The 14,055-nt window shown below is 47.2% G+C and overlaps 1 protein-coding gene across 1 annotated transcript in view; it reads left to right on the forward strand.

Moving 5' to 3' along the window:
- The window catches only part of LOC310833299 (hepatocyte nuclear factor 6-like), a 28,049-nt gene extending 14,656 nt beyond the window's left edge, over positions 1-13,393 (forward strand). The window contains exon 3 of the mRNA XM_083715919.1: positions 12,910-13,393. Coding sequence (XP_083572045.1) covers positions 12,910-13,217 — 308 coding nt within the window. The 3' untranslated portion in view covers positions 13,218-13,393. The remainder of the gene's footprint in view (positions 1-12,909) is intronic.
- The last annotated feature ends 662 nt before the right edge of the window (positions 13,394-14,055 follow it).

Below are 14,055 nucleotides of genomic sequence, written 5' to 3' on the forward strand. Positions count from 1 at the left end.
TCCCGTTGATTTCGGGAAAAGATCATTTACCTTTAAAAACCAGCACTGCCTCTGTGCTGCGCAAGGTGCGACTTACAAGCGAGTCCGACCACTAGGTCTTACTGTCAGGCAGGGATGGTGGGGAGGGAGAAATTGGCTTGCACTTCCTGAAAACAACGCACGAACCAAAACACATCGATGCTTTGAAATTTGCACTTCTCTGAATTTTGCAAGGCAGTCCTCCTGCCCCAAAATAAGAGTCGTGTGTGTGCCGTAAGATGCCATATATTAGGGGAACATAGAGAATTATTTGCTTGCAAATAGGAAGGGGAAATTGGGAGAAATTTGCACTAAAGCACTCGACAATTTTTTAGCAGGTTTTTCCCCCCATTTGTTTATTGCAAACGCAGTAACAAATGCGTTTATTGGAAACACAGGAAACTGAAACGAGTAAGAAAAATTAAAAATTACCGATTTGTCCGTTCCCACCTGAGGCCAGGACTGTTCTTTAGGACTGACTGGATGATAATGCCAGTTGTATAAAGAGGTAAAAGAACACTCTTTTTAATTTTAGAAATGGGAGTTTGTAATGGGAGGACAAGTGTCAAAGGAAGCAATGAGAACATTTGTGTAGAAAAGTTATTTTAAGCACGCACGCACACACACACACTGCAAGCAAAACACACACACTTAACTATTTTTATTTTATGAATGGTCAACGAATTTACTTAAATTTTAGTCCATTTATTGTCCTCCTTTTAACCACGAGACTGACTCAGTTTTAAAAGAAAGTTTAAAACCTGTGCATTCTCCCCCAAACCTAAGGATTGGTGGCTGACGTATTTCTATTTTATTTTTAATCACAGCTCCCCCATGGCTCTCTAAAAACAAAACGCACACACAGCTTAACACTTCCTTTGTTAAAAGCAGAGAGTTTGAGCGAAGGAGGCATCTTAAAAGTACAATTTGCTTTTTTTTTAATAAAAAAAGAAGCAGCCACCCATTGCTTTTTTAGAAGAGAAAGGCTCCCTTTAACGATTTTTAAGACGTCCCCCTTTGTAGCGACACCACCGGCCTCAAAATCATTGCCCCGAAATTAAAAGCAGGTGTGCTCTTAACACTTGGCCTGCCTTTTCACAAAAACCAGCCGAGAACGGTTCTGGGCACGCTTCCTTAGAATTAAACTCCAATAAACCCAGTTGGGGCTTACTCCTGAGTAAACAGGCACAAGCACAGCTCTCTTTAAGCTTTAATCAATCCATTTAACCGCGCCAAGTTCTCAGGATGTCGTCAATAGATTATTAGAGGGGGCAGCAGGGATGTATTTTAAATGGAGTGGCAGTCAGTACTGGATTGGGCCCCATCCTAATGAGCAATTGGGGGGGTAGGACCATTTGGATTCTGCACATCCAGTTCAATTGGGCCAGGCCTGCTGTGACATGATGGAGCGCTTGAACATATTAGCGCAAGCAAGCGTGAATGTCAAGATTCGGGGACGTTTTCGTGATGGGTCGGCCATGTTGTCGAGAGCCCAACTGCACGGCGATTGGCTATTAATATCATGGTGGCCGCAGAAGCATTTCCCATTGTCCAGGGTGTTTGTGTGTGTGCAAAAAGCTCAGTTAAAAAGTCTGGGCAGTCTCCTGTTCCCCCTCCACGCAGAATTGAGCAGCTGTTTGGGGTGGGGCGGTAGGGGAAGGCAAACAGTTCTATTCTGCCCCCCCCCCCGCCCTCGACCTACTGAGGGACTTCATATAAGGGGAAGTCATTGATTTTATTTTCTGCGGCAGACACAGTCACAAGCTAGCAAGCGGTGTGCTCCCCCAGAATCCCCTCTGTTCCGTTCCCCAGGGTGTTTTGTTCTGCAAAGCAAAACATTGATTTTTTCCCCCGTTTTGATTGGCCCAAAATTGCCCCTTCTTGGTTTTAACCCTGTGCCCAAAATGTGCATGTTTTTGTTTGGGGGGAGGGGGAGGGGGAGGGGGGAGGAGAGAGAGAGAGAGAGAGAGATTAAATTTCTGGATTTTCCCACCTGCAGTTTGACCCAATTGTTGTTGGGATGCACAAACAGATCAGTGCCTCTCCTGAAGTTGTTGAACTCTAATTTCCACCCAGGGCAAATGAGAGTTGGAGTTAATGGATGCGGGAGAAATTTGGTTCAGATTTTAAAGCAAATCTCCCTAAATCACACTGACACGTGTATTGAAACATAGCGAACCTTTGATGGTCACACCGCTCTGAATTTTGCGATGTGGTTCTGCAACCAAATAATGTGTAGGAGAACGCATATGTTGTGGGGGAAAGCGTGTTTCCAAATGCATATATATTTGTGAAAAGAGCATGCAGAAAAATGCATCAGCTAGGGGGAAATTGTTTGCAAAAGCATCCGTATTTGGCAAAAATGGCATACAAAAACAGGCTCGTTAGGAGAACACTGGTGAATTTTTGTAAGGACCTTTTTAAAGAAATCTGCAAAAAGTTGCAGAAATGGAGAACTGAGCTTTTTTCAAAGCACAAATGAATAGAAACTGAAATTAACAGACTCTTGCTTCACTGCTTGTAGTCCAACAACAGGGGAGGGGGCACAGAGTTTTCTATCTCTGTTGTAAATCTCTCTCGAGAATATTTTATAACTCCCTCCCCCCCAAAAAAAAGTGCATGCTTCTGACATTTAGAGGACTGGACACACCGTTCCATCTGCGTGGAGAAAGTTTAAGTAAGTGATACAAACCACATTCAATGGGGAAAGTATATAGATATTTAAAAAAATAGGAAGAACCATCTGAGCTGGATGGGCAGGTGGGTGATCACTTGGCAGCCACACTTGGCTATTTTTAAATTTCTACCAGAATCAGCATGATGGGGACGGGGAGAGAAATTCCACTCTGTTCTCATTTAAAGCCGATTGCAAACAATGTGTAGAACAGAACATAGCCGCCTGTCAAAATTCACACGCATCCAAATTCTCCAGCACTTCTCTCCAATGCATCTTTTAGGGCAAAGTGGGCATACAAACGAGGGTATTAGTCAAAAGAACATGCATATATTCATTATATTGGGGGAAGATGGAAAAATGCGTGCATTAGTCAAAACTTCACGCGAAGATGTGTTCGTTAGAAGGAATTTGCACACAAATGCTGGTTAATTCTCACGCGAATTAAAAATAAAGAAACCCGCAAATTGCTGCAAAATGTGGAGAGCTGAATTTAATATTAGGGGAAAATGAGAAAGTGGGAGAACCGAAACGGACAATCTTCATGCGGCATCACACAAATTGTCGCATGAGCAGATGGGGTCCAAGTGTGTGGCTGCCTTGCTGCAAGATTCAGGCCCCATCCTCACGATCCGTTCAGAGCAGAATCACGCCACTTTTGCAGTCATGGCTTCCCTCCCTCAAATAATCCTGGGAACTGTAGTTTAAGGGTGCCAAGAGTTGCGAAACCACCCTGTCCTCCTCACAGAGCTATGGTTCCCAAAGTGGTTTAAAGATCAACCCCTCTTCCTAGGGAACTCTGGGAACTGTAGCTCTGTGTGAGGGGGAATGGGTCTCCTAACAGGTCTCCACACCCTGAGCAAACTACAGTTCCCAGGATTCTTTGGGGGAGGAGCTGTGACTGTTTGAAGTGGGATGACGCTGCTTTAAGTGTAAAGTGCAGATTGCGCCTTGTTCATGAAGAATGCAGCTTTTAGATGGAGTCTCTCCATTCAGACACAGGCATCACCTCCCAAAAAGCAGAGGCCAAATAATCAGAGACCCGAGTCTCCAGCAGGCCTGGCCTGTCAGTTTCTGGACAACCCTGCTTGTCCGTTTCCCACACCGACATCAGGCCCAAGCCCTGCTCCAGATTCACCTGGCAGCGCAAACTTACGTGGAATTGCCATTGAGAGGTTCCTCTGGTCCTGCTTCCCCCTAACCCAGCGGTTCTCAACCTGTGGCTGCCCAGATGTTGTTGGACTACAACTCCCATCACCCCTAGCTAGCAAGGCCAGAGCTCAGGGATGATGGGAGTTGTGGTCCAACAACATCTGGGGAGCCACAGGTGGAGAACCGCTGCGGCCTAACCTGTGCACTTGCTTCTGCGATCCTGGATATTTTCTGCCTAGCCCATGCATTGGCAGATGGTTCAAAAAAGGCAAACATTTCACTCACTACTACTCAGGGGAGAAGTTTTCCTCCCTCTCTCATAACTCTGGGAACTGGGGGGACAGCCAACGAAGCTGAACAGGACAGAGGAAAGAAATAACTTGTTCATGAAACGTGTAGTTGAACTGGGGAAATCACTTAAAAGAGAACTGGGCACGTTTACGGATGAGTAACATGGATTATAGCTAGCCATGATGGTTCTGCTCTGACTCCATAGTTGCTTCTGAATACCAGTAGCTGAAAACCACAGGAAGGGAGAATATCTCTTGTGTTTGGGCCCTGTTTGTGGGGTTCCCCTTTGGGGCATCTTCTTGGCCACCGCAAGAACAGGACACTGGACTCGACGGGCCACGGGCTTGATCTATTATGTTCTGTATAAACCTTTTCCTCCCTCAGTGGCTTTGCTAGGTAAAGGTAAAGGGACCCCTGACTGTTAGGTCCAGTCGTGGCCGACTCTGGGGTTGCGGCGCTCATCTCGCTTTACTGGCCGAGGGAGCCAGCATACAGCTTCCGGGTCATGTGCCCAGCATGACTAAGCTGCTTCTGGCAAACCAGAGCAGTGCACGGAAACGCCGTTTACCTTTCCGCCAGAGTGGTACCTATTTATCTACTTGCACTTTGACGTGCTTTCGAATTGCTAGGCTGGCAGGAGCAGGGACCGAGCAACAGGAGCTCATTCCGTCGCGGGGATTCGAACCGCTGACCTTCTGATCGGCAAGTCCTAGGTTCTGTGGTTTAACCCACAGCGCCGCCCACATCACCAGTGGCTTTGCTAGCTCTCCCCTAAAATAATAGGCAGTCGCCCCCACTCCGTGTTTCCCAAAGAGCGAGGGGATGGGGTCCCCGTCTCGTTTTTCCTCGGCGCAGGCGTGCCGCCGTTCCCTCCCAGGAAGGGTTAATGCAAAACTGGCTGGTCTTTGCAGCTGGCGTAGCTTGGATCTGATCAATATTTTCTATCAGCGTGCAGGCAGTGCAGAGGCAGGGGGCGGAGGTGGGGGGGGGGAGCTGAGCTGAGCCCACTCAGGGAAGATGTGGAGAGGGAAGGAGGAATACGGGAGAGTGAAGGCAGCTCGTCACGTCTCATGGCCGCAAGGCAGATACGCCATACAGATTAGGGCTTCTTCCAAAAATGAGATGAAATGAAAAGCCTCGCTGCTTCATGCCAAAAGACATCTATTATTATTATTATTATTATTATTATTATTATCATCATCATCATCATCATCATCATCATCTAATTTCATTTCTTCCCTCCTCTCTCTCTGGTGCCTCTGATCTGGGACTGTCCCATCTCTGCTGTTTTGTTTTGTTTTATAATTGATCTGATTTGAAATATTTGCATGCAGACTGTAAGGGATAGGAAAGGGTCTTGTGGGACGGCATACGATTCGGATTTAATACGGAGGTGTAAACTTGTGACTGGGTTGTTGCCAGTGCTATTCAGAAGAGATCCACTGAAATTCATCAACGTGAACTTAGTTTCATAAATTTCGGCGGGTCTGCTCTAAGCAGAACTTAATTTGATATCTGTTATCCACATTTTATAATCCCCCTTTTCCTAATTTCGTCCATCTACCTCTGCCCTGGGACCTGCCACACCTGCAATCTGATTTGCATTTGTCCCATTTAAAATGTTTTTTGGACACTTTTCTAAGGAGGTGGGCGAGGCAGCGAGGGGGATCCCAATTGCGTTGTAAACTTAACATATAATAAAATGTTTAGAAAGCAGGATAAAGTAAACCACAAACATCCCCCCCCCAAAAAAAACCCCAGCGCAAGACCATCAGGCAGACAAGCAAAGCTGTTAATGAATTAAGACTATTTTTTTAAAAAGTTAATTGTATGGTGTTTTTTGCTCCCATTGCTAGTGAGTTTTCTTTTCTTTTTATTTTGTTCATTATTTGGAGCAGAATTTAAAAAATAAAAATACAAGACCCAAAGCAGCTTTTTTGAAAGAAAGAAAGAAAGAAAGAAAGAAAGAAAGAAAGAAAGAAAGAAAACGTAACATGGTTTTAAAAAAATAGACATAATTAAGGACGACAGCAAAGGAAGATAAGGAGGTGCTATATACCAGATCAGATCCTTGGTCCATTTAGTACAGCATTGTCAACACTGGCAGGCAGCACAAAGTGGCTGCTAGACTGTGCAACGGCCCTCCCTTGAAAAGCAAAGCAAGTTTCTAGTCCTCAAGTGCTGCCTCAAACAGGAACATAGAAAGCTTGCTGCTTTATGCCACTTTAGACCCCTGGTCCACCTAGCTCAGTACTGTTCATATATATGATATCTTTATTGTCATTGTCCCATGCAGAACAATGAAATTGAATAACTACATAACACATTCCAAAACCCCTAAAAACTCTGAAACCCCATTTTAAAATACACTATACTATAGAGACCCCTTATACTGCGTTTAGAACCAGAATTGCATTTGTGTAGAAACTGTTTCTCAGGCGGCTAGTCCTGGTCTTTCTAACCCTGGACCTTCTTCCAGAAGGCAGAAGCTGAAAGAGATCATTTCCGGGGTGCGCACTATCCTGCGCTATCTCTGCAGCTTTCTTATGGTACCTGACAGCATAGATTTGATTCAAGGTGGGAAGGGTGCACCCAATTATTCTCTCCGCCGTCTTTACAACCCTGGACAGCATTGTAGAAGGGCTCTCTGGGGTTTCAGGCAGCTCCTGACACCAAGGAACAAGTTTTCATCAATGTTTGGATACAACTGGACGCCATTTTGAATCAAGATGGCAGACAGAAACTTTCCAAGCTGCCCCGATTCTTACCACCGACCGCAAAACTGCCCTGGTTTTATTGTTTTTTTGGGATTCCCAAGTAATGCCAGGCACTTTCCCTTAGTAAAGACATACAGGATACAAGTGGATATAGAAAAACAGATTAACGGTGTGCTAGACGCTGTACAAAAATCTACCTTCCGGCCTTTGGGTGAGCCACCAAGTGAATTGGTTTTCCTTTCCTTTTAAGTGTAAACATTGACACTGGGATAAAGTTGCGACAGAAATCTGTGCTATCAGACACACACATTTCCTGCCCACCCAAAAGCCCTCCTGCCGAAGCCATCGCCCTCAAGCCATCCTGAAAAGTTCTCCTGCAGATTGTTAATTAAAATAAAAGACTCATTTAGAAATAAGAAAACCTGCAAGGTTTTAATACAGGGCCGTAAAATCTCAGCCCATTAAATGTTAATGGAGACCCTTTGCCAGGTTGCTTAATAATGTCTTAGCTTTGCAAAATTACATCTTGTTTTAATATTATGATGGACCTGGGTGGCTGCTAGCACTGCCGTCTCATTCCCTTCCCTATCCTCTTTTCCTTTTCGTGTGTGCATCACCTCCATTTTCTGTCCATTTCTGGCAGCTGTCAAAAGACGCCACGGGGGAATGCAGGCGAGGGATTGCCAACTGATCAGGAGAATAAGGATCTGGACGCTCTTGTGCTTTTCACAGAATTTGGCAGGCCTAAACTTTTCACGGCAGCGAGATAGGTTGGCAGTGCTCTGTTGACAAGGGGCCAGGAGGCAGCTTGCCCCCCCCCCAGCAATTTATATATATATATTTACATAGTTGCATTTGCTGGAGAGCATAGTCTGCCATAATCTGGAAGTTGTTGGTGTATGGGCTTTATGGATGTTAACAGACCCACTAACTCTCCAAGGGGCCGGTAAATAATTGGCAACCACATTTGCACAAAGCTACAGGTTAAAGGAGGGTCTCATCCCATGGAATCAAGCGCAACAAGGGACAGTGTTTTCTTACAAGAAGAACGCTATACATCCACCACTGTTCTTCAACATTGGGACCCCACCCCCGATGTCATTGGACTACAACTCCCATAATCCATGGCCAGCGTGATGGGATTTGTAGTCCAACAACGTCTGGGGAACCAGACACTGCCAGACACTTTATACCACCAACGGTGGTAATGGGGGTGAGGGGAGATGCTTAGCCTTCACCATTAGGGGGCGCCACTGCTTTTTGCCCCTCAATGTCCTCAAATTCCTCCTTTCCCTCTCCAGGCTTTCCAAGTTGGCCCCCTTCCTATCTCAAGTAGGAATGGTAGAGAAATTCAATTCAGGTCGCAGCGAAAAGCAGATCTGCCTCATTCTCACTTGGCAAAACGTGTGCTGGGCCCGGGGGTAAGCTGAGTAACACTGTCCAGGTCTGGTCCCGAATCCAAGGGTTCTGCCAGGAGTCAGTCCGACAGGGCCAAGGCCGGAAACCAGGCAAGGTCAGTTACAGGATCTCAGGCAGGTTCTGGCAAACAGCAATATTGCTCCTGCAACCTGGGGTGGGGTCCGACAGCCTTTTATCTCTGTCGGGGTAATGGCCGGTCCTGATCCCCCGGCGACTCACTTCCCTGTCTCGCCCGAAGGCGAGCACTCCTCCTGCGAGTACTCAGGTCTCTCCTTCTCTCAGACCTCAGTCTCTGCAGCTCGGGAGACGTCGGTGGGTTACTAGACCCAGGGGCCGCCTCAGCCTCCCCTGACCCAACCGGTAGTGGAGCAGCTGTAAGTGATGGCCCAGCTGGAGGCAACGAGGTCATCCCCGCATTTGGAGCCAGGGCAGGCTCAGGCCCCTGACTCGGCCCAGCTGGTGCTTGTTGCAGGGGAACCTGTGCAGACTGGGGCTCTTCAGGATCAGGCCCCAGACTTTGTTCAGCTGCCACCTGAGGCAAAGGATCCGATGCAGACTGAGACTCCTCTGGCTCCGAGTCCGAGCACATGTCCCAGGCCATCACACAACGATACCAAAAATCCAAACACAGCCATCCTCCAAAATTATCTCCGAATGATATCGTGCCCTCCTCCAGCTGAGTGATAGGTTCAGGAATGCACATGCTAGGGTATATGTGCCCCCCCAAAAAAGATATTAGGGAAAATGACATCCACAAATGCATTGTGTTAGACAAAATTGCTTGTGCAGGTATGTCAATAATAATAATAATAATAATAATAATAATAATAATAATAATAATAATATTTATACCCTGCCCTCCCCAGCCAAGACCGGGCTCAGGGCGGCTAACACCAGATATAAAAACAATGGATTAAAATACAATTTGAAAACAAGATTAAAACACAACATTACAATGCAGCCTCATTTCAGTAGAAACTCAAATCAAAAACTTTTGGGGGATGAAAACAAACATCAGGCAAAATTGCATGCAAATATGTGTCTAGCAAGAGAAATTCACACTGATGGAATGAATTTCCATGTGGACTTAACTTTTATTCTCCTTTGCAAACTCATATGGAAATGTGGAGATCTGCTCTTGAACTGAGAGACTGAAATTGAAAAATTTGCGCCTCCTACCTGTGGGGCATGGGTGGTGCTATGGGTTAAACCACTGAGCCTAGGACTTGCCAATCAGAAGGTCGGCGGTTGTTCGAATCCCCGCGACGAGGTGAGCTCCCGTTGCTCGGTCCCTGCTCCTGCCAACCTAGTAGTTCGAAAGCACGTCAAAGTGCAAGTAGATAAATAGGTACCACTCTGGCAGGAAGGTAAACAGCGTTTCCGTGTGCTGCTCTGGTTCGCCAGAAGTGGCTTAGTCCTGCTGGCCACATGACCCGGAATCTGTACGCCAGCTCCCTCGGCCAGTAAAGCGAGATGAGCACCACAACCCCAGAGTCGGTCACGACTGGACCTAATGGTCAGGGGTCCCTTTACCTTTTACCAGTGTCTTCAAAGGAGGTTTCAGTGATGGCTTTAAAAGAGGGTGGGACCAGTTCATGGAGGAAGGAAGAACTTTTAGCCAAGATGGCTCTGCCCTGTCTCCACAGTCGGAGGTAGAAATGGTTCTGAATACCAGAACCGTAGAAGAGAGAGCTCTTGCACTTGGATCTTGTTACTGGTTTCCCTTCGGGGCATCTGGGTGACCAGCGTGAGAAGAGGATGCTGAACTAAACAGCATCCCGCCCCCTTGGGCCTGATCCAACATCCAGGCTTTTCTGACATTCTTATGGAACCTCCAGGTCCAGAGGGAGTCTACCCAAATTTCTAGGTTCTTTCCCCCCCCCATTTTTTTTATTCATTTTATAACACAACTAAACATCACAAACAGAAAATACAAACAATACAAACAAATTCTTGTCTTATCCTTATTTTTTCTAAACATTGTTAGGTGGGCTTCCCCAAGTCCCCCCTATCTGATTTTCATTTTACCTCGTCTTTAGCAGTTTACATATATCATAATTTCTAACTATTTTTTTTATCACGCTTACTTTTACCATAAAAAACTTCACATTTTATCACTTACAAATAATACTGTTTTAAAATACACTACCCATAGAGCCTATATGCACTTCCAAAGCTATTCTAAGATTTAAATATTAACATATTTTATCAGATATTCTTTAAACGTCTTCCACCGTCTCTTCTCTCTGGTCTCAGAGTCTTCCAGTCAGTTCGGCAAGTTCCATATAGTCCATCATCTTCATCTGCCATTCTTTGATGGTTGGTAAATCTTGTTTCTTCCAATTCTTCGCTAGTAATATTCTCACAGCTGTTGTGCCATACAGAAAAAAGGAACATCCTTTTTGGGGATTTCACCTCTAGATTTCTAGGTTCTTTGGGGCATTTATGGTCACTGTGAGAACATGATTTTGGACTGGATGGAGACCTCTTCGTGACCCCCTGGACCAGAGCACGCCAGGCCCTCCTGTCTTCCACTGCCTCCCGCAGTTTGGTCAAGCTCAGGCTGGTAGCTTCGAGAACACTGTCCCACCATCTCGTCCTCTGTCGTCCCCTTCTCCTTGTGCCCTCCGTCTTTCCCAGCATCAGGGTCTTTTCCAGGGAGTCTTCTCTTCTCATGAGGGGGCCAAAGGCTTGGAGCCTCAGCTTCAGGATCTGTCCTTCCAGGGAGCACTCAGGGCTGATTTCCTTCAGAATGGAGAGGTTGGATCTTCTTGCAGTCCATGGGACTCTCAAGAGTCTCCTCCAGCACCACAATTCAAAAGCATCCATTCTTCGGCGATCAGCCTTCTTTACGGTCCAGCTCAGAATAAACCACCCCAATTGCATAAATGTGTGCACCTTTTGGGTGATTTATTTGGGGTGAGGGGCAGGAGAGATGAAGAACTTTCCCCACCACATTCGACCATTCCGGAAGCTTCCGGCACAGAAGAAACCCAGGGAATGCTACATCACCGGGAGGCACATTCAGGACAGAAATCCAGCATGGTTTTCTTAGAGGGGGGAAGCTATACGGAAGGGAGCCGAGAGTTTTTTTTGAGCGAGGGATGGAGACGGAAGACTTCAGTCACCAGAACTATTGATTTGGCATTAAATTCCCTCCTTTCTTCCCTCCTCCTCCAATCCATGCAATTAAACAGAGGCATTAAAAACAAGGGAGGCATGTTCTTTTGAGGTCATCATCCCCTTTAGAAGCAAAACTTTAAAAGCGTTGGCCCCTTTGGAAAGGCTGGTTTAAAGAGGGACGCAGTAATAAGGTGCCGTACACAGAACCAAATCCGTCTAGCTCAGTTTTTAAGGGAACAGCCTGAAAAGCCATCTGTAGGCAGGGTTTGGGTACACTTCAGTTTGAAACCCCCGAGAGCCACAGCCAGGCCATGTAAACAATACGGAGCTAAATGGCCCAAAGGTCTGACTCAGTATAAGACTGCTTCCGATATTACTATTTCTCAGCATTTTCCTCAGAACCATGAGGACTAGAGACTTGGTTTATTTTTAAGGGGACGACTGTAGCTCAGGAACAGAGACCTGCTTTGCATGCAGAAGAGATTAATCCCTGAAAAGGCATGTCCAGGAAGGGGGTTTGGGGAGACTCCCTGTCCACAACACTGCCGATCAGTGCAGACAGATCAGGGAGGCCCAACTTTTCATACCAATGGCATAATCCAATAGTTTAATCTGCCAGCCCACTCTGGTGGGGACCTTGTCGTCTTTCCAACTCTGGACAAGCAATAACCTTGCAGCTGTTGTGGCATACATATACAGTCTTTTCTTTCCCTTCGGTATCTCTGCACCTACAATTCCTAACAAAAAGGCTTATTTAAAACATATTTTTTTTCCAATTCATTATATATTTCCCAGAATTCCTTTATTCCTTTACAATTCCACCACATGTGGTAAAGGTAAAGGGCCCCCTGACCATTAGGTCCAGTCGTGACTGACTCTGGAGTTGCGGTGCTCATCTCGCTTTATTGGCCGAGGGAGCTGGCATTTGTCCACAGACAGTTTTTCCGGGTCATGTGGCCAGCATGACTAAGCCACTTCTGGCAAACCAGAGTGGCGCACGAAATCGCCGTTTACCTTCCCACCGGAGTGGTACCTATTTATCTACTTGCACTTGATGTGCTTTTGAACTGCTAGGTTGGCAGGAGCAGGGACCGAGCAACGGAGGCTCATTATATATTCCCAAGAATTCCTTTATTTCTTTACAATTCCACCACATGTAAAACGTGCCACCCAAATCTTTTAAGTGCTTAAGTGCTGAAGGTTGATCCAGCCCTGCACGAGGCTCTGGCAGGCTCCCCGAGCCCCTCCACCTCCTTCCCAAAACTGGGAAAGCACTAACCGGGCTTTGGGGAGGAGTTGGGAGGACTCTAGGACCCTGCCAGAGCCATCGCACCATCTTCCCAAAGCCCAGCACCTCACTTACCTGGTTTGGGGGAAGGGCTGCAAGGGTGGGGGAGGCCAAAAAAGGCCTCAGGGGCCACATTGAGTGAGAGGACCCAATGATCTGGCCCTGCGGTGCGTCACAAACGCCATCTCATTTTCTCTTTTCTTTTCCATTTTGCTGCCTCCCACCAGCCTGCAAAAGGAAAGAGCAAGATCAAGGCAAAGCCGACCGAAACCACGTCCCTAAGCGCCACCGCCTGGTCTTCACGGACATCCAGCGCCGCACGCTCCACGCCATCTTCCACGAGAACCAGCGCCCTTCCAAAGACCTTCAGATCACCATCGCCCAGCAGCTGGGCCTGGAGCTCTCCACCGTCAGCAACTTCTTCATGAACGCCCGGAGGCGCAGCCTAGATAAGTGGATGGAGGAGGGCCGCTCCCCGTCCTCGGGGGGCCACGCCACCAACCCCTCCTCGGCCGTCACCTGCACCAAAGCGTAACGGGCCTCCCTTTTGCACCTTTCGGCCCCCCGCGTCCCCCGACCTTCCGTTACACCAAAGATGGCAGGATGGCCTTTGGCCAGGAGACAAAATGGCGGAAGGGCGCTTGGCCAATGCGCTAAGTGGGAGGGGGAAAACCAGGATGGGGGTGGTGGGGGGGGTGTAATACGACTTTACGGTTTCATTCCTCTCTGGATCTGACCTCGCGGCAGAAACTAGCCGTATCCTAAATGAGAGCAAACCTTTTTGCGACCTAAAAGGAGGGTTATGGCAAAAACCGGACGGCGGAGAGCGAGGAAGGTGTTTCCCAGGCAAAGGACGGCGTCTACGGTCAAGGCTATTCCAAAGACTTTCTGCGTATGTTTCCCCGCTGAGACCTTGTTCTGTGTTGTTCCTATTGAGGAGGCAGTGCCATCTGGTGGCGAGAGGGGAAAAAGAAGTGTGTTTGGCGGTGGGGGCATGGGGGAGAAACTAGGTTATTTTCCATTTTTCTCTTTCAGTGGGAAAGCGGCAAGGCTTAAAAAAATGGGAGGATCCATGGTTGGGAAAGCAAACCAGGAAACCCATCTAATATGTTGCACATCTGGAGGAGGAGTAGAAATAACACATACCAAATCCCAGGCTAACCAAGAGGGGTTGAATTGAAAGCCTCCCTCTCAATACAAGGGGAGAGAACCAATGTTTTCGGTCGAGGGCCACATTGCCTCTGGGGTGATCTCTCGGGGGCCTCATGCTTGCAGTGGGCGGGGCTGCTGCCAGGAGTGGGCAGAGCCAGCACCCAAAATGGGCAGGGCACTTCACGGCACAGAAAATGAGGTGCCTTCCTCCCAGTTTTGTC

The sequence above is a fragment of the Podarcis gaigeae genome, assembly GCF_964106915.1.
Source record: "Podarcis gaigeae genome assembly, chromosome: 16".
NCBI classification, from domain to species: Eukaryota; Metazoa; Chordata; class Lepidosauria; order Squamata; family Lacertidae; genus Podarcis; species Podarcis gaigeae.